The sequence below is a fragment of the Rhipicephalus microplus genome, chromosome 1 (assembly GCF_043290135.1).
Source record: "Rhipicephalus microplus isolate Deutch F79 chromosome 1, USDA_Rmic, whole genome shotgun sequence".
NCBI lineage: Eukaryota > Metazoa > Arthropoda > Arachnida > Ixodida > Ixodidae > Rhipicephalus > Rhipicephalus microplus.
In genome coordinates, this window is record NC_134700.1 from 267,796,320 (window position 1) to 267,816,345 (window position 20,026).

Consider the following 20,026-nt stretch of genomic DNA (forward strand, 5'->3'; position numbering starts at 1 on the left):
CGCTAATTATTGATTAGGAGAGAAAAAATAATAATGGTTCCACAAACACAAATAAATGAAGAGAAACTTATTGAGGTGACGACAGCAGCGCGCGTGTCGCCACCTCGCGGAAGCGACGGCACATACTGTCTGTATGCACAAAATGACTTCTGTGATGGCTGTGTGGCCTGAATCTCGAAGGCCATGCCACGAACGACGCTAACTGTGTCGCTTCCGAGAAAACTTCGCTCGGGTCCGCAGGCGCTCATTGCCGCGAAATTTGTATTTTTGTGAAGCGGGGCGAACTATTTCAAATTTTTAAAAGAAAGAGGGAAAAAAAGCGAAGAGCTGAGTACTTTTCGTTCCAGAAGTCACCAGCCTCTGCGCGCGGAAGGACGTTCTCCATACCAGCGTCAGTCGAGGTATCAGCAGTTTCGGCGAAGAGCTTTTCGCAAGTTTTGTTGCAAAATTAACATGGAATCGTCGTCCCAAGCTGACCACAATGAATGCGTCGAGGCAGTCGAGGAGGTTGACAACAAGAAGGTAAGGCTCATGCGACCTTAAACAGTTACTTGTATCTGTTTTTGAGGTCTCACCAAAGTAACCCTTCATGCAGGCGGTGCAGGCAGAAATAAACGCGCTGCAACAAACGCCGTCCGTGTCAGCCGAAAACTACAACCCCGAACGTAAGTTACCGCGTAGTTAAATATTTATGAACGAGTGTTCTTACTATTTTGCCTTACTTTTGCAGCTGCAGAACCAGCAACACCCGAAAATATGCAAGCCAGTGGCTATGCGTTGGCGGGCGAACGTAAGTGACCCAACGTATGAACGCTGCTCTGGCATTTTAAGTAAGACGAATGAGGCTATTACGTGACTACATTGTATTGCAGCATAATACTAGGCTCACATAATGATGCAATTTCCAAATTTTCACGAGCATGAGTCGGCAAAATTTGTGGAGCTCACTCAGCCTCGCTTATGAAAAAAAAAAAAGACGGGCTAATCCCACGTACCTTGTAAATTGATGTTATAAGAATCATGCGTATGGAAGGTGACTGTGTTGTAATTTTTTTTTCATTGAGCGAAACGTCATGAAGTGGCGCTAAATATATGTACAACTGTAGACACAGGCATACGTAACGATGCCTACGGCAACATAGATAGCAACACCAGAACTTGGTAAGCTGATATGAAGCGCTGGTGCTCGCGAAGTTATAATGTAAGCCTGACTCACTTAGGCTAACGAAAACATACTGAAACTGTCTAATCGGACATTCCTCAAACTAATCTACAGCTTCCTCACTGGAATCTTCTTATTTATTTTTTTGCAGAGGTTTGCTGCTTCAAAAGTTATTTAAATAAACCTACCAAATCCGGTAATTAGGAAGCACGCAAAAGCAGTTCTACGTATTCCATGCAAAAGTAATCAACTTGTGTTTAGATGCGTCAATATGCCCCATAGCTTTTGTTTTTCGGGCATTCACAGTGTCATTGCAATGTTACGCATACTTTTAAATTAATTGTTCACATTTGTTCGGCGTTTACAGGTGAAAATGTGCCTCCTGAAGAACTGGAAAATTATGGCACAGTCGAGTTTGCAATCGAAAGACCTGACGAACGTAAGTTATCCCGAAAAATTGAAACGTTTTAAACGCACGATTTTATCTCTGATTAAGAAACGGGTGCCCATAAACTTCTGAGTGCATGCAGCAGTATAGAACGCTCAGCTATAGTGCATTTATTTATTTTATTTATATTTATTGATTGATTGATTGATTCCAAATTGTGCTTTATAACAATGAAAATGCAACATGACAGTTTGCTGTCATGAGCTTCAATTCACATTATCGTAATTACTCGAATCTAACGCGCACCTTTTTTCCGGTTAAGCGAGTTCATAAATCGCATGCGCGTTAGAATCGAGTACGAACAAAAAATTACGGTCAATCTATTGCCATCGCAAATCCAAAATGGCCGCCCCCTACGTGCGTCGGCATGGTGCGTCGGCTATTTCTGCCTATGTGTTTACCATGTGCGGCACTTCGTACGTGTGCTGAGGAGTTCGTCATCTAGTAGTGCATTAGCATCGACGACTTTGAAGGGCCGACTCCAAAAACTCAAGTGCACCACGATGCCGCTTTTAAAAGAAAAGTCATCGCGTGTGCAGAAACGGACGGAAGTCGGGCCGCATCGCGGTCGTTCCCAAAACGTGCGTGCGGGACCGGCGGAAACAAAAGCAGAAGATTGTCGACAGCAAAGCTTCACGCAAAGGCTTCAGTGAACCACAGCAGGGTCGGTTTCCGCAAATTAAAGAGCTGCTCCGCGAGTATGTGCTTGAGGAGCGAGCGGCACAGCGGCCCGTGACGACAGAACTGCTCCAAGTGCGGGCTATGCAATTAGTCTTAGAAAAAAGTCTAATGCGGAGCCAGTTTAAAGCGAGCAGGTGCTGGCTAATTAACTATATGAAGAGGAAAGGCTCTTCCCTTCGAAGGGGAACATGCATATGCGAAAACTTTTGCGGAGAAGTACGATGAAAAGCTTTACAGTTTTCAAAGGTTCGTCCTAAACTTGCGGCGCAACAACGGCTACCTGCTTGGGCAAATCTGGAATGCCGATCAGACGCCTCTTTACTTCGACATGCCTGGCACCACAACTGTCGAGAAGAAGGGGGCGAAGCAAGTTCGCGTGCTGACATCGGTCCACGGTAAAACTACAGTGACGGCAATGCTCTGTTACACGTCAGATGGGCACAAGCTTCGCCCGTACCTCATATTTAGATGGAAGACAATCCCGAAAGGAATCGTTTTTTTCGAGTGGTGTGATCGTGCGGGCCAGCGAAAAAAAATGGGTGCGCGTTGCAATCGATGTCTTACGTTTTTTTTTTTTTTTTTCGCGGTGGAAATCGGGTGCGCGTTACAATCGAGGGCGCGGTAGAATCGAGTAAATACGGTATTAGGCAGCTCTAGAACAGGGATCGTAGGCAAAGTTGCACATTGGCTCACATGTGTTCAACTTTTGCAGGTGAAAATGGATTTCAAGAAGAGCCGGAAAGTCACAGCGCAGTTGGATATTCGTTCGAGAGACAAGATGAGCGTAAGTTACCTAAAAAGATAGAAACATTCTAACCGCGTGATTTTGACTGATTAAAAAACGGATGCCCATCGATCTCTGAGTACTTGCTGCAGTAAAACGCTTAACAAAGGAATTTATGTATTTATTTTTATTCGAAATTGTGATTTATCCTAATGAAAATTTTCAATGACAGCTTGCTATCTCCAACCTAAATTCCCATTAGTAGGCAGCCTATAGGGAACATGCAGACATTGAGTACCCAGCCCAAGCATTGTTTTCAAAACATTACACGTGTACACGCGAAGTTATCGTGTGATCGCGACCACCTGGATTATCGGCGCTGTTGTCTGGTGCATGTGCGGTAGCAATAAAAGCAAACACAGCCCATGGCTTCACTGACCAGGCGACCACCGTGCAGTCGAGGGGGGCTACACGAATAAAAAAGGCTCGCTTTAATGCACGTATTGTGTTATTCAGCAGTAGTCTCTTACAGAAAACACCTTGAGACCTTCCACGCATTCATGTCTAAGTGGCCCACTGTAATACCGTATCTCTCTTTCCGCTCTCTCTTTCTTCAGTGTTTCCGGAAGGCGAGCCCGAAGAACCTGCAGATTCTCCCGCTGATGATGTCTTTACACCGTTCACGAGCGAACGTAAGTCACCCTACTAATGATGTGTGTATGTATGTGTCTGTTGCGTTCATAATAATAATAATAATAATCAAACATTTATTTAACATGCCCAGGAACAACCGCAAGGTCTTTGTGCAGGCGCACGCAAAAATAAAACTGTAAAAACAAACAATGCAATGCAGACAGTCATCAGAAATATCAAGAATAAAAACACATAGACATAGAAAAATGAACACAAAAGTGGCGTCTAGATCAAGAAAATTAACATTATAGAGACTTTGTATCCTGTGAACGGTAGAGTGTTGGAAGAAGCAGGCGGGTACATGAAATGGTCTATTCTCTCTTGTTAACTTACGTGGAATTCGAAAGTTAACACAATTGAGAAGTACAGGGCAGAATATGATACCATGGAATAGTTTGTAAAGAAATAACAGGTCAAAATAATTTTATCGGCAGTGCAGTGATGGCAATGATAATAATCCAGCAGTATTTGAACTAGATCCAGAGTGATTTCTAGCAAACTGATGGTTATATATGCTGAGGAATTTTTTCTGGACTCGTTCATTGGTGTTACTGATGGAACGAGCAATGCCATTCCATATCACGGACGTATACTGAAGTTGTGGAATACATACTGCAGTGTACAATTTGTGGAGAGCTATAGGAGAACTGAATTCTCGAGATATTCTGCAAACACATGCGAGAGTACGAAGGCCCCGCATAGCAGCACGCTTAACGTGAGCAGAGAGGGTTAACGCGCTATCAACAACAACACCAAGATCACTGATCTCATAAACCTTGCATAACGACACAAAATTGACAGAGTACTTCAATGACATGCTAGATGTTTTGCGAGTGATAGACATGAATTTTGTCTTTGAGGTATTCAGAGAAAGGTTATTGCAGTTTCACCATTTGGAAAAAGAACACAAATATGACTGTAGCAAGCGACAGTCGTTAACTGAACGAATTTTTTTATATATCTTGATATCATGAGCATACAAGAGGAAAGAACAATTGCAAATGGAAAAAGAAACATGATTAACGTAAGTTAAAAATAGGAGTGGGCCTAATTTCGATTCCTGAGGGACCTCGCTAGTCACTTTATACAAAGAAGAGGTTTGGCCATTTAAGGCAACATAATAAGGTCTATTGAGCAGATAGCTGTGCAGGAGATTCAGAACCGACAAGTCAACATTAAACTGCACAAGTTTAACCATAATCAGTGAGTGGCTGACTACGTCAAAAGCCTTGCTCAGGTCACAGTAGATTACGTCAACTTGTCCTCTCTGAGAAAAAGGTGTGGAGATCTGCGTCATGAAACTAGCAAGATTTGTGGTAGTTGAGCGACCAGCAAGAAAATCATGTTGATTTGGAATCGATGAGTTTTTCACACCAAAGGACACTATGTTGTGAAGAGCCAGCTCGAAAATCTTTGATGTGGCACATAGTAGAGAAATCGGGCCATAATTTGAAACATCTGTTTTAGAGCCCGACCTAAATACTGGGAAAACACGAGCAGTTTTCCACATGCTAGGAAATGTGGAAGTTTCCAGGCAGTTATTAAATATTGTAGTCAGTACAGGGACAAATATTCTACCATAATCTTTTAGTATGGCAGATGGGATGCCATCTGGGTCACATGATAAGGATGGTTTTAAGCGTTTAATGCATTCGCCGATAATATTCTCCTCCAGCAACAAAGCACTGGATGAGCTAACTGCCTGGGGCTGTTGTTTGTTATCAGTGCTATAGTTTGAGGCCTTATCAACGGAAGAGAAATGCGTGGAAAAACAGTCAGTGACGGCATGCACTTCTACGCCATTTCAGTCCAGGAGTATGAAGGACTCTCCGCTTTTGCTATACCGTTTACGCACATACTTCCAAAACTCAACTGGCCTGTCAGAGGCACTTTTTTCTAAGAAGTCAATATACGAACCATGATCGCGCTTATATAGGCGTTTAGAGAGAGTTCTAAAAAAGCTGAACTCTTCCTTCCACTCCCTGGATGGAGAACATTTAGATTTTCTGTGTTCGCGATCTTTATGCTTCAGTGCACTGATAATTTCAGATGAGAACCAGTGGGGATATTTACATTGTTTAGGTGTATATTGGGCAATAAAATTACGCATGCTTTTTCAGTACAAGCTCCGTAAACCGATCAACCTGATCATCAACATTCGGTTTGTCAGTAACCTGTGATCACTCAACAGTGGACAAGTAATGATACAGGCCCGTGTAATCACCTCTCTTGGAGATTTGTTTACCTAACTGCTGTAGCTCATTGTTTCGGCTGATGCAGATAATCTTACGTTAAGTGGTGGGTGGAATTCGTCGGGACGTACAAGGGAGATGTTGGAGCGGGAAACTTCAAGGGGCTGATCGTTGGACAGACACAGGTCTGAGACATTGCCACTAGAATTAACGACTAATTTATGTTGCAGTAGGGGATTAAACGCCAGAAAGTCCAGGAGCAGGCTGCACCTTTTATCTATAAAATGATTGCAATGAGAAAAGGTGAGCATGCTCCAGTCGATTCCACGTGCATTGAAATCCCCAAGAACAATAATTCTGTGCCCACTACGAGAAGATATCACAAGTTCTATAGAAGACATAATATCATGAAACGAGGCAGGGGGAATGCTGGGCGGTAAATGGAAACATCCAATCAACAATTTTTAAGGCGCTCAAGGTTGATTTCAAGCCAGATCGCTTCTTCGATAGATTCTAGGTCTTTCCATCTAACGGATTTCGTGTAATTGTCAATGGCAATCATTATGCCACCGCCTTTCAGTTTGGTTTCACTAAAATCTCGGTCTCTCTGGAAGGTGGTGTAGGTTGGGGGAAAAAGGTCAGATGAGGGAATTTCAGTGTCTAGCCAGGTTTCATAAATAGCAAAATAGGAAAAGAAGACGAAAGAACATTAGAGAAAAACTCGAGTGTCTTGGTACACAGACCCCGAGCATTTTGGTAAAAGATGTCTACGTTACACGCCACTTTCAATTCCAGTAACAATCTCAGAGGGATGAAGCATGTCATCGCGCAGCTCCCCACGAAATAGCTTGAAGAGGCATCCGAAGGGCCACATCGAAGGGTCATTCAGGCGTTGTAGTGTTTGCTCGCCAACTTTGATGTAGAATGAAGAATATGACTTGAATTTTGTTTCAAGTCACCGGCAGAAGATGGTAGACAAATCCAGTGAAGCAAAATGTTTTTTGATGTCAGCAGCAGTGGTGTCTGGGCTCAGCTTCGTAACAAAAATGGCCTTTGGCCGTTGTAGCCGTTGAGCTACTGATATAGTTGATGTTTTCATAGCTCCAAACTAGGCGGGTTTCTTCTTTCTCTCACCCTCAGTAACCGCTGCAGAAGAGGCTGTCGCTGGCATCACACTGACACGCTCGGACGTGTCTGCATCAGCTTGCGGCGATTTTGAGAATGAAAGAATTTTGGAGAGAGGTTGTGCAGAGCACGCAGGTTTCTTGGAGGTCACAGATAGGTCAACATCCACATGCTCTGGGGGAATCACAGGTGCCGTCACTGCCACGGCGGCCGTGCGGCCCGTCAGCTCCTCACGCAGGAAGCGGACCTCTGCACGAAGGGAGGCGACCATGCGGGCTTGTTGTTCAACACCATGGGAATGATTCATACGGAGGCGCTCGTTTTCTTCGCGTAGTTGGGACATCTCGTCACTGAGGAACGAGATACCCTTTAACGCGTCTAGGAGGAGACGGCGCAGCCCGGCGAGATCCCCACCCGCAGGGGCACACGTGGAGAGAGAACCGGTTTGAGAGCTACAATGCTCGTCGCTGCACACCGCCGAGTCGTCTTCGTTAGGCTTACCGGACGTACGGCTCAGATCACATAAATTGAAGTGAAATGAGCGCTATCCAGACTTCAGAAGCTGCAGCTCTTCATCAAGCCAGGTTACATACTTAGCATGAACACGTTTAGAGCAACTTTCACAGCTGAAAACCTGCTCCTTACCGAAAAACGGGCAGGAGCATAGCAAGCATGCATCCCGACTGGGAGCCATGGTGCAAATAATAATAATATCATTTATTTATTTCTCATCAATACAATTGAACTTGGTGGAAAGTGTGAGAGTAAAAGCGAAGAACGCTATAGGTGTTACACCTTTTACATTGGGCAGCAGCAGGAAACATCACTATATTGCATCTGTGTTCACAACAGAGCAACACAAAATAGAAATAAACTCAAAAAGGTAACCTACGTATTCAGAAACGCGCCTTGACTTGACCTTTGCACCGCTTCAAAGCAGCTCGTTTGAAACGCGTTTGTGCTGCATTGAAGGAGAGGCAAGTGAGGGAGCGGTTCGGGTGTAAGTATGCGGACTTCGAACATTTTCGCTCTTCACTGAAAATGGGGTTGCTGTGGCCGGGATTCGATCCCGCGACCTGCGGGTCAATAGTTGAATACCATAACCACTAGACTGAGCGCGTGTGTGGATGCGATATTTCCAGGGGAGGGTTGGGGGTGGGTCTGTGTACAATAAGTCTGATATCTAGAGCTGAGCATGCATGGGGCCTGAACACCTCAACTTAGTACATACATTAAAAAATTACTACTAAGGAGCATTTATACTGAGCGTGATCACAAATACAAAGTGAATAACTTCTATCTGTATATCTGTTCCCACTCGCTCCATCTTGTTCAATGTTACTGTGTTAAATAAGTTGGACGATCGAAGGATCACGTGACATTCGCAAACGCCTCCATTTTTCTACGCAGGCCTTGGTGCAAGAGTGCATCGTCTGGCCGAGAAGATTGCTGAAGACACGGGCAAGGTTTCCCAGAATTGCGAAAACCTCGCTCTTCGAGTGTCAGCGCGTCGTGATGATCTCTTGCGACGCAACGAGCAGCAAAAGCAAAGGATCGACACCCTCAAAAGCATGCTCCTTGATAACTTGAAGAAGTACTCGAAAGATGGCGAGTAGCTGAGTCAACACTGACAGCAGACAGCAAAGTATGTGTACATGTGAAGCAGGGATAACATATTTGAAGGACTCGCTCCGGGCTAAATTGCATTGATGACACATGTGCTCACTATTTCGCGTCTTAGTTAAATACTTCCTTTTGTGATAAGTGTATCACATCACCAATTTCTAGCAAGTTAGCACGCTAGCATTGTAGTTGTGTTGTTATTTGTATTTGTATTTATGTTTGTATTTATGTTGTTAAGTTTGGAGGGTGGTGCAGTTTCGAGAATGCAGGAACATACATTGGAAAAAGTAAGCATATCTGGAAAAAGTGAGCAGATCTATCTGGCTGGGTAGAATTGTATGAATAAAAAGACTTTCCAGCCACGTTTAGACTATATTTTTTAATATTGAAATTAATAACTGGCTCTGCATATCGAGACCCATTTGGTCTCTTCAGGCAGCGACTCATTTGGGAGGGAACTCAAAACATCGGCCCAGTTTTACTTTTAAACTAGTAGTGGCTGGATAGTCTATTCATTCGTATGGGACAATGTGGTTCAAGTTAGGAAGAGGACAGGATTTTCTTTTGTCCACAAGGCAACAGTGTCACAGGGAATTAGGTAAGGGAATAAATAGAAAAGAAAAGGAAAATAAAGCAGTTCTAAATCAATGTGTGGAGTGGACAACCGAATATCTACAGCCAAAAATGACCAACCGTGCTGAAGACACAATACATTGCTCCACTACATATCATCGTGGCATAATGTCGTAGTGTCATGTATCAACTTAGCCAAAGACAACTATTTACAACACAAGTTTAGTACATAACTCTGCATATTTTCATGGAATTAGCACTAGCTTTTGAAAACTATTCATGCGACACACACAGACGGCAAATGTGAAGCTTCACTTGGAATCTCAAGTGAGATGTTCTCATTTTGCAGAAATTCATGTTGACCTCTTTTCTACCTGCTTTACATAATACATTCATGTTCTTTTCCTAAACTCTTTTTCTTTTCAGACTTGGTTCAGGTAAAGACAAAGTTTGGTGTAACAATGTTTGCTGGTACACGTTGCCAGAATGGGGAATCAGATCGGGCTGCTACTGCAGCAGCTTATAATTCCTCTCCTTGCAAATGTTTCACATTATTCTTTTCTACCTCTTTCCTTGTAAACACTACTATTGCATGTATGAACACTGGGCAAGTTTTAGAGCAGAAAAGCATGCTCAATGAACCTAAACGTCATGCAGGATGTATGAAATATCTGCATATAATTTTTCATTACAGGTCTTGGCCCTGCGATGCACAGAACAGTTGAAGAAGTGGGCGACAACTTGCATAAAATTCTTCAGAAGAGTGAAGAAAGCCTTGACTGTTTATTGAAATTATGGGATGCTATTCTGTAGGATGAACAAGATAAATTGGAGAAGTTTGAGCGTGCCAAAGCCATTATGCTTAGTGTTTTTGAAAACTACACACAGGAGTAGTTGGGGCAAATGACAGCACCCTAGCTTTTGAATTGAAGCAATGTATGAAGACTTTCTAAAACAGCGAAGGCCAGTACGGATGAACGAAATTCCAAAATTTACTTTTTTTATCACACTTCAAGAACCTATGTGAACTTTGTTCAGGCAAGAATGCACTGTTGATACCTTGAATGCATTTAGGTCAATAAAAAAGTTATAGTTCCACATTGCTTGGCAGCGTTTTCACTATTGGAGAAAATACTACATTTTCTGACTTACTATCTCGAACCAAATGTTGAATTTATTAACACGTTGGGCCAAATGACGTCATTTCACATAAAACCAGTTCTTGTCCCACCGTTAAGCATGTGACAGCCAGGTATGGTTACGTCTAATATCTGAAACATTGATAACCTATTTTACAACCACTGTCTCTACATGTCACAATGGAAAACAAAAGCGGCCATTGTGGTGCAGGCAGTACCTAAGATTTTTTTTTCTGGACTATTATTCTGTGCTGCTTATCTAATGGACTAACAAGAGGAGGATGGCTCAGTTAGTTCCTGTCGCCAGCTTGAATTTATCCGTTGTGGTGGTTCTCTCTTTGGCACTACCGAAATATGTTTCAACGCCGCAGGAACGTTTTCCAAGCTGTATCCAATTTCTTATGGGAGACAAAAACAACTGAATGTCAAGTTTATAAGGCCACTTTATTTTCTACCTTATTGACTTGTTAGTAGTCTTTAAGCCTTCACTGCACCAATGGGTTACTTTTTAAACTATTTCTAAACAAATTTCAATTGTAGAGCGATATTATCTCTAAAATAGGATGCTACCCGGTCCATGGCTGATCTCCCATGGTGCATGCACCAGGTTACTAAGAAACAAGCAGTATTGCTTGTTGTCATGCCCAGTCACTGTGCTCGCGCAAATGTTGTAAATACACTCTTTTTCTTTCGCCCCATAAGATCCCTATGTGCAGGGTTTCGATCACTGTACCTCTCGCTGCAAGGGCAGTTATAAACTTTGCGAAAAATATTGGGCTGAATTGAAGATTTTGATAAAAACAATGCCTCGTGGAGTTATTGCAGATACTTGTCACTTCCTGTTTGCATAATAAAACAGCGGCCTTTTTTCACCTTTGCAGTGCAGCAGGCAAGTGCACACTAGCCAAAACAGAATGCTCAAGCATTTCATCTAAGCTGCTCAATTGTGATGTCATGAAAATGAAAATCCAGCCAGCGAGTGGTCACTTGGAGAGTAGTGTTAGCTAAAGTACATTTCACACATGAAGTGCAATGCTGTAGAAGCATTGGCAACCCAGGCGACCCAGGTGGCCACCATTACGATGTAACCAGCACAGAGAGCCTGTGTGTGACGTCACGTGTAAACTAAGCTAACCAGCTGTATAATAACAGACGCTTAAAGGCGTTTTTGTTTGTAAGGCACAAAACACCTTCAATTACTTCTCATCATAATAATGAAAACAAAAAATCCTGTTATTGGTGGTAGGAACACAATTATTTTTCGTGGCGAACGCACTTACAAGAAGTCTCACTAGCCTCCACAGCATTGCAGTTGATGTATAAAGCATAGTGTAGAACAAGGGCAACCGAATTGGTTGTGTATATCATTAATAAGTTGCTAACGTGGATGAACTCAGCGTACTGTAACATAGTGTGCAAAGGGTTTGTTTAGTAAGTGAATGATATGAACCAATAATCTGAAGTGATAACTTAGCAGATCCTGATTAAAAATTTACGTTGGCATAAATTTCCAAGTTTTTCACTTTTTCTAGCAACGCAGTGGTTTGGCTTGCATGTTCATTATACATGGGTCAACTGCAAATGATGAAAAAACTGCACTCGTACAAATTCCTTACCGGGTTTGCGAGACACGAGAAGGATAATTCCCACCGCCTTCTAAGAGCCCTTTGAAATAATATAATAAAGATTGCCTCTCTTTCTCTCATCACATCATAAATGCTTTCTTGGCTCCGAACGAGTTGCAGCTTCTGAATATTAGCTCGAACTTATTACACGACCGAATTAAGGATAAAAACGCAGCCAAGGAGTATAGAAAAAAAAGAAGAAAAGGGCGTGCATTTATTCCCTACACAATGGATGGAGTTACAGGTTTCTGACGCGCAGACACCAATGTTCTTTTCAGTCCATCCTGGTCTTGAGGTACTTGGTGGTGACCTTATCCTTCTCGATGATGTGCACAACGCCACCCCAACCCGAGGCGGAGTCTCTGTCGAAGGCATTCATGAGTGCCTGCGCGGTCGCCTCGAACAGTTCGTCAGGCCCCATGTCGGGTTCCCAGAGCGTCTCGCACATGCCGTAGCACTGCTCCTCGCACGTACCCGAGACCACGAAGTCGGTCGGCTCGTCGATGCAGCCGATCAGGTCCATCACGCAGATGTAGGGCTCATTTGTCACGGGGTCCAAGCCGGCCACTATGGGCTGCACGAAGTACGGACCGAAGCGGCGCTCATACAGCAGGTTGGAGATGACCGAGCCGAGCGTCTTGGGAGTTATAGAGCGACCCTCGCGCAACTCGTACAGGTTTATGCGGAACTTGAGCCTCTGTGCCACCGTCTGCGTGTCCGTGGCAAGGCCCGGCAGGCCGCAGTAGAGCTTCGGGCCCATCTCGAAGATGCGTTCGAAGTCCAGCGCAATGGTGTGGCCGCGCGCACCCAGGCGCCGGTCGGCTGCGATGGCGACGCATTCTTTGCCCTTCATGGCGACCACGACGCCTCCGTTGTAGGACATAATACTCATCTTGCCGACTTTTGGTTGTACAGCACGATTGAGGAACGCAAACAGCGATTCACGAGCTAGCAATGACTCTCCAAAATCCTTCCGCAAGAATGATGCAAATCCAAAAGACGCTTTTGGATCGGATTGGTTCGGTCAGCACCGCATTGGCCGGACCGCGTATGCTGCTTAAAACGCCGTGCTGCAAACTTTAATCTCCTTCAACAACTTAGATCTTTGCGTAAAAATTATAACAATTATGCAGTCTTTTACTTGAAGTGCAATTACTGATGGCGTTGTTTATGTCTTTGACCAATGAAGCGCTGTGAGCGCTGTGTTTAGCCGATGTCAGTGGTTTCGGTAACAACGTAACAACTATGCCGATCGTCCATTCCCGAAAATGAAAGCTATGGCGGATGGGCCAGAATGTTTTTCCCTTGGAAGTGTTGTTTGTTGTAAAACTTGCTATGACCAGGTTATCGAGGGAGAAGTGTTGGCCTTCGACCAGCAGACCAAGGCTCTCATGCTAAGTATCCTTTCGGCAATCGTGCTGCTCGTTGTACAGCTTCGGTCGGTGCCTGCGGTAAAAAGAAAGTGGAAACGTGCTTCGCAAGACTCGCCTCGGGTTTGCTAGTGTGCTGCTAGTGTTGCGGCACTCAGCATTCTTCACTGTTTCAGAGTTTATTGAGTAGGCGTAGTCAGTGAAGTAGGCTCGTTTTACCGTGTACATTTTTTGACTCGGGAGGACGGCTGAGTCGATGCTAGGTCGCAGCAACTTGTTACCGGCCTCAGCGATGCTATCATCTGACGCGTTGCCAAGGGCGCCGACATGCACTTGCGTTACGATAATCTAGGCGGCTGAGTGTTTTGGCACCGTTCGCGTTCACCAAGTGGCCCTTTTTTTATGCGTTATTTGCTGTCACAGCCTCCGGCATCTTTGGAATATCGGTTCTTAATTATAGAAATGCGATATTATGTTTTCAGATGATATGTTTAATGCCTTCTCAGCGTTTACCCACTGCTTCAGCTTCTTCAGTGTCCCGTTGGCGTTGCTTGACTTGGATGTCGAGGGTTCGATTGGCATTAGATAGGGGCGAAATGCGTGAACGCTCGTTAACCTCGATTTGGGTGCGTCCAAAAAGTGGTATAAGTTAATAATGGGCAGAAACAGCGCACAAACTCACGGGACGAAGAGAAGAGACACAAGCAAGCGCTGACTCTCAACTGAATAAGTTAATCCGGTTTTCCTCGCTATACTGCATGCCTCATAATCATGTGACATGCGAAGCCCGTGTAAGCTGCGCCCCGCGAAGTTGAAGTAAACAAACAAAAAATAAAAGAAGCATAACGTTACATTGGACGTAATGCCTTAATGTCAGCGCGTCATGCGCCTTCATGTTGCGACACTCTTCATGTGCTGTTCCTTGACACACCTGTCTCAGAATGTGCCAGTTCTAGCGGCAAAGCCAATGTCAGCGACATACGCATGGTCAACCTCAACTTCGTCTCGGAGTTGACCGTAAAGAAGGAAGCCGGCTCCAGTCAGCTTACACCGCCGCAGCCCTTGAACACAGAAAAGGTGCGTACTCCGTAACATCCATAGTCCGTAAACATCCCTAATTCATAGTCATCGAAAAAGGATGTTCCATGTGTTTGCTTGGATAAAGTACTCTTCAGTTTCAGCATTTCTTGCAGCGGCCTCAACTTTCCTTACAGCAGAACTTGTGCCCTGGTCGCATCGACATCTTTTAAACAGTGTAGTATAGCTACTGCTGTCTGATTTTTATATTTTACTTACACATTGGGTCATCTAATCCCGGCTTTTCAGCTTGTTCACATGGTGGCTCATCGCACCTTAGTCCTTGCTCTGAGATTGTGTTTGCATTATGGTAAGACCAGCATGTACTTCAGCTTTTATTATTGAAAGAGACTTCGCCTCGGACTGACGACTTCAAACTGTGTGCTTCACGTTAAAATGGAGACACCCACAATTAAAAAAAACGTATTCGTGGTACCACTGGGGGTTGCAATATACGTATATACTTTATTCTTTCTTATTTCATTTTATACCTCTGCAAGAAACCTCCAGAAATATCGCTTATATCATTCTGTTGCTTGTTTATTTCTAAAAGGCGAAGATTGATTGGTCTTGGCCAGCTGTTGTGATGGTGGATATTGTTGTAGGGCTTATGTCGAATTTGAAGGAGTCCCTTCAAGAACCACCACTTTTTTGTGTGCAAAAAGCTGATAGGAAAACGTTTGAACTTCAGAAACGCTCTAGTGCTAGCTGCATTCTTTGGCGTTACGATGTGGTGCACGTTCAACCTGTGCAGTATTATTCACTGGCGCATTTCGATGGTGGCGAAATTCTAGATGTCTGTGCGCCCAAGTTTAGGTGTATGTTAACACCTGCTGGTTGGAATTTCCACAGCTCTGCACTGTGGCGTCTTTCATGATTGTATCGTGGTTTTAAGGATGGAAAACCCCAACAATTCTAATTATTAATCTGATGCAGCTCAACACGAGGGCAAAACAGAACATAGATGAGCGACAGCGCTTGGCCGCTGCCATTTCAGCTGGTGTGTCCCACGACGGCATTCGCCTTTTTCTGGCCATACGAAAAACGTGAGTGTTTTTTTTTTTACTTTTCTGTCAGGTCAGACATGATGTATCTTCAATACATTGCACTTTTTGCTATGTTTGCATTAGATATACGTAAGCATGGAGCTTGAATTTGTGTCCTTGGCGTGCTTTCTTGGGCAAAAACTCATCACTGTATGTTTAAGTACAGCCAAGAAGCTTGGGTGAATTGTTAAACACTTTGAAGGTTTACACCGATTTAAATGGCTCATAAATAACCACTTGGGATTGGTGATAACACTTAAACAGACACTGCTATGAACATCTCGGGCAAATCATATGCGCCAAGAACAGCCTTCAGACAGAGAGTGAAGTTGCTGTTTTCTCGTGTGCCTTTTTTAAAAAAGTTTTTTCATTATTTTATTCATTATTTTATTGATACTCAAGGTTTCTCACTAGGACATTAAATTAGGGATGAACACCAAATATAAAATACAAATGAAAGTAAAAAAACAAAATGATGACAAATTTACTGATGTTCATTCTCACTCGCCTTGGAGGATCCAGAACCTACCGTTTCACGTTGAACACCGAGTGGCATGCTGTTGGCTAACAGCCAACATAATAAAGTGCGATATTTGGATCAGAGGTGCACCCTTGTGCCGAAGCAGCACTCTATAGTGTGCTAATATAACACTGTGAATGACATTGGCACACAAAAGTAACATCAAGAGCGAGCAAGCGCGCTTCGTTATGCACGCTGAAAATTATAATGCACGCTGGTGTATTCTCTTTCTCCTGTGCCATTGCTCCCTGCTTAGCTTCCAGTGTGCTCGTCAAGATGAGAGAAGAGAGCAAGCACTTAAAACACGTGACAAACCCTGTCACTCCTTTCCTTCTTGACTGATTCGAAAACATTTCGCAGCAATCAGTTTGTGGCGCAATGAACTCTGATATTGTGTCGTTCGAGTGCTTCATGGCCCCTTAATTGTGTTGGATGTTGAATCTGTTCTGCAGTTAATGTTATTGACTGCCTAATGCAAATATTCTTCTGTCCCACGTTTTTAGTCCATGATAATGAAACTGAGGTGGTCGGAACTAATTTGGGAGGCATTCACTATGACATCAGTTCTTGGGTTCAGTAAGTCACTCCTATAATCAGTCAACTTTAAATTAGAAGTGCCCCTGCAGAAATAGGTCTAAGCGTTGTATATTGTTGTGGGGTGCAACGATTGCCTTTGGTGTGTAAATGCACCACAGATCTGGCAAGACCTTGACTTGTAATGTCACTGTTAAGTGTGAAAACCAACTTGCATACTCCTTTCTTTCAACAGGATCGACGACGTCACGTGGCAGGGAAAGAATATAATTGTTATGAACCAGGTAACCATCGTTCCACCCTATCGGCCAGAGAACTGCAAGGGGAAATCGGACAGCGACGCCAGTGTGCTGCATGTGCGCAAGATTGTAAGCAGCCACTTGTAGTTTGAGCGACCCATGAAAAACGTTGCTGCCTGAGCACTCCTCAGCTTAGCTGATTGGTTTGCTGAGCAGAATCATGTGCGGCAGCCACGATTAGTTTACCCGTTCACAGCACGTGTTAGCAAGGTTCTTACTTTTGTTCAAATTCATTGTGTGCTCTTTATGTGATCGCAATAAATTTTCTTCCGTTGCTGAGCTCCTGCATTAAGTATGGCTTAACAAGGGAACTCGGGTTCATTGCATTCAGTCTTTAATTATGCTGATAACTGCTTCACCCACACTTAATGTTGAAGCACAGTGCGAGATACATCTTCAGACAAAAGTGCAATATAAGTGCGCATTTATTCTGGTTGCCATGCTTCTGGAGCTAATCTTTGAGGAGTGCAACCCAGTGTTCTGAATTGCATGAAATAAAAACAAGTGCCTTGTGAATATGACAAATTCTAAAAATCATTGCTAGCATGCACCATTACTACATCAATAAACTGTAAGATAGCCCACGGCTAGCTCAAGGGACTCTGTGCAGATAGTTTACAAGTCCCTTGAGCCTGTGGTGGGCTATCTCGTATTAGTTACTTGACATAATACATAACAAAATGGAAGATGCTACTCAAGATTTTCAATACATTTGCAAGCAAGACACTTGCAGAATATAAGTTACTGACGTGGCTCCAACAGAGCTACCTTCTGCCTTTTATTTTTTTAATGCTGCATCTAGGTGCCATTGTTAATTTAGAAGTGTGAAAAATAACAAGCTTATTGCAACAAGCTACAGATTACATTACCATTGGCACTAAATGTAATTATGTCTTGGAAAGACTCAAATGAATCAACCAGTTGTCACATTCATTGAAATACAAACTGCTATTCCTGAAAAAATTGCGAGCATGCTTTGTTTCTACTTACCAGACAAAAACTATGCATGTGAATTCCCTTAGGTGAATTTCTTCACTCTGTCATAACGCATTTCTTCATATTTTTTCTTTCTTGAAAACACCAGTGAGGCCCGTCATTGTATATGTGTGTGTCTGCGCATCTATAGTTGGTACAGGTGATCTTGCTGAAAGGCATGTTGCTCTTCCCAGAAAATAACAAATAAGATCAGTAAGGACAGAATTATGAAAGTATGCCCACTGCTTGTGTTCAACACGGCAGTTCTTGCACAGCTCAAGCATTCAAAATTTTAAGGATTCTCGCTGCAGACTGCTATAGTATAAGTTGCCCAATACACTTGTCTGATAAGTTTTGAGTCTTTTGAAATTTAGGCAGCATTTTTACCAGACCCATGTTCCAGCTCGAACGGCATCAATATGACAGCAGTCCTTGCTGTTTACTTTTCATGGAGTGCAAGGAATAAAATAAGAAAAATGCCATTGTGAATGCTAAATGGAACTTGTTGGGTGCATATTCTCATTGTCACTCCGTATAATCGTGCTTTCACTTCCCTGCCTTTTGAACATGGAGGTACTTTCATGTTACTAGAACATCGCACTTCTTGCCTTAGTTGCCTCAAGTGGCTTAAGGCTATCACGGGCATGCTTTGCAGCCGTATTGACATGTGTCGATAGTCGTGTACACTCACTCGCTTTTTTTGCTGATGGCCTTTTGCTCTACTTGCAGGTTGAGAAGCATCTTCGGGATCAACAGAAACAAAGCCAAGGGACACGCCAAACTTCACCGACACAACCTTCAACAAAGGCCTAAGCTCTCACTCTGTTTTGCCCCTACCCTAACACCTGCCTGCCATTGTTTTTTTTTTCGCTCTTTCATTCTTTTCTGCTTGTTACCTTTTTTCTTTCAGTTTGGAGAACTTTTCAGTCATAAACAGCATTTTACAACCAATGATCACAATAGTTGAATTTGTGTTTGGCCTCGAAGAACAGCAGGCCTGATTGCCGTGTCTAAGAGTACGAGGACTGGTGGCAATCGGTTTGCAATAAAAATTAAAAAATGGATATCACTAAGAAATTTTCAATCACATGTTCATAGTGGCGTTTTTAGCTGTTATGCACAACTTAAGTTGCATGAGACAAAGGTGACATACTTAACAATCACTGCACTGACTCTTAATCGAGTTTCCGCTACTCAATGGGGAGTTATAGAAAAATTTAGACTGCTCTGTTGTTTCTTTAGGTGCCAATAACACAGCACAATCTGTCAGGCTATATCGATACAGTTAGGGCAAACATTTTTCAGTGACTATTTCTTAATTACTGTTTTTAACAAATGGCCCTTTTGCCTTGCCATCTAGAAATTTGGCATTTATGATGCACCAAACATGCCTGAAAAGCCTGTGCTTCCTCATGTTGGTTGCAAAATGTATTTTTAGCTTCAGTTTGCTAATCAACATTTGCCATAGGGCAGCCTTACATTCCTACCTTCTGTTTTTTTTTAACGAACGCGGGGCATGCAAACACGCAGACACCAGAAGAAATTCAGGGCACCACAAACACACTGAGCTCTCTGCTATTCTATTCTGTTTCTTGTTTTCCTTTCCATTTCCACTTGTGTGTTGCTGCCCCCTCCATCTCACACTGAAGGGTACCACTTAGCGATGCCCAACTTTTCAAGACGAAGACGACGCCCAGCCTTTGTTGTTTATGCAAAGCTGCAGCCTTGAGTGATGCTTGTCACCACGGAGGACAAGCTAGTGAAAAGACATGCCTTGTGATGAAGGCACAATGTTGTGAACTGTTTTTTTTTTTTTTTGCATGTGGAAAAATGAGGACGAAAGTACTGCAATGAAATGAAGACTTAAGGGACAACAAGTTGTCCCCAAAGAAAAAAAAAATATCTTGGCAATAAAAGACGGGACTATTACTTGTGAACTTGTGCAAGAGTTGAACATTTAGATATTTGTGCATGTAAATTGTGTGCATGTTAATTGCGGTTGTTAAAAACCAACACCACTTTAAAAATTGCCCATCTGGTTGTGGGGAAAAGTGCAGTGGGTATCTTTTAGTCTTCTGATGTTTATTGTAACTCTACTGTGCTGCCGGAATTTGAGAGTGGGCCGAAAATGTCGGCAATGGAGCACTGACACAAACATTTTGCATCTTGTTCTTTTTTGCTGCAATTGTTAGCTAACTATTCACTTATCATGGCTGGGAA

General features: G+C 43.2%; 3 protein-coding genes across 4 annotated transcripts; 2 read left to right on the forward strand and 1 right to left on the reverse strand.

Moving 5' to 3' along the window:
• The first annotated feature begins 338 nt into the window (after positions 1-338).
• On the forward strand, positions 339-10,321 carry LOC119187433 (uncharacterized). 2 transcript variants are annotated; one of them, XM_037435553.2, is made up of 8 exons: positions 339-522; positions 596-665; positions 731-790; positions 1,530-1,601; positions 3,004-3,075; positions 3,633-3,707; positions 8,436-8,670; positions 9,916-10,321. In XM_037435553.2, exons 1-7 carry the CDS (start codon positions 454-456, stop codon positions 8,639-8,641), a joined length of 624 nt encoding a protein of 207 aa, XP_037291450.2. In that variant the 5' UTR covers positions 339-453; the 3' UTR covers positions 8,642-8,670; positions 9,916-10,321. The 2 variants fall into 2 exon arrangements, with proteins under 2 accessions (XP_037291450.2, XP_037291454.2); XM_037435557.2 differs by lacking the exon at positions 1,530-1,601 and having other exon boundaries at positions 340-522.
• Positions 10,322-12,168: 1,847 nt separating this feature from the next.
• LOC119187416 (proteasome subunit beta type-3) lies at positions 12,169-12,993 on the reverse strand. Its single transcript, XM_037435552.2, has one exon. It carries the CDS (start codon positions 12,875-12,877, stop codon positions 12,260-12,262), a length of 618 nt encoding a protein of 205 aa, XP_037291449.1. The 5' UTR covers positions 12,878-12,993; the 3' UTR covers positions 12,169-12,259.
• A 210-nt stretch (positions 12,994-13,203) lies between these two features.
• On the forward strand, positions 13,204-19,743 carry LOC119183272 (protein LSM12). The gene is made up of 5 exons (XM_037433636.2): positions 13,204-13,383; positions 14,296-14,432; positions 15,369-15,478; positions 16,768-16,900; positions 18,536-19,743. The coding sequence occupies exons 1-5, from the start codon at positions 13,254-13,256 to the stop codon at positions 18,617-18,619; spliced, it is 594 nt and encodes a 197-aa protein (XP_037289533.2). The 5' UTR covers positions 13,204-13,253; the 3' UTR covers positions 18,620-19,743.
• The last annotated feature ends 283 nt before the right edge of the window (positions 19,744-20,026 follow it).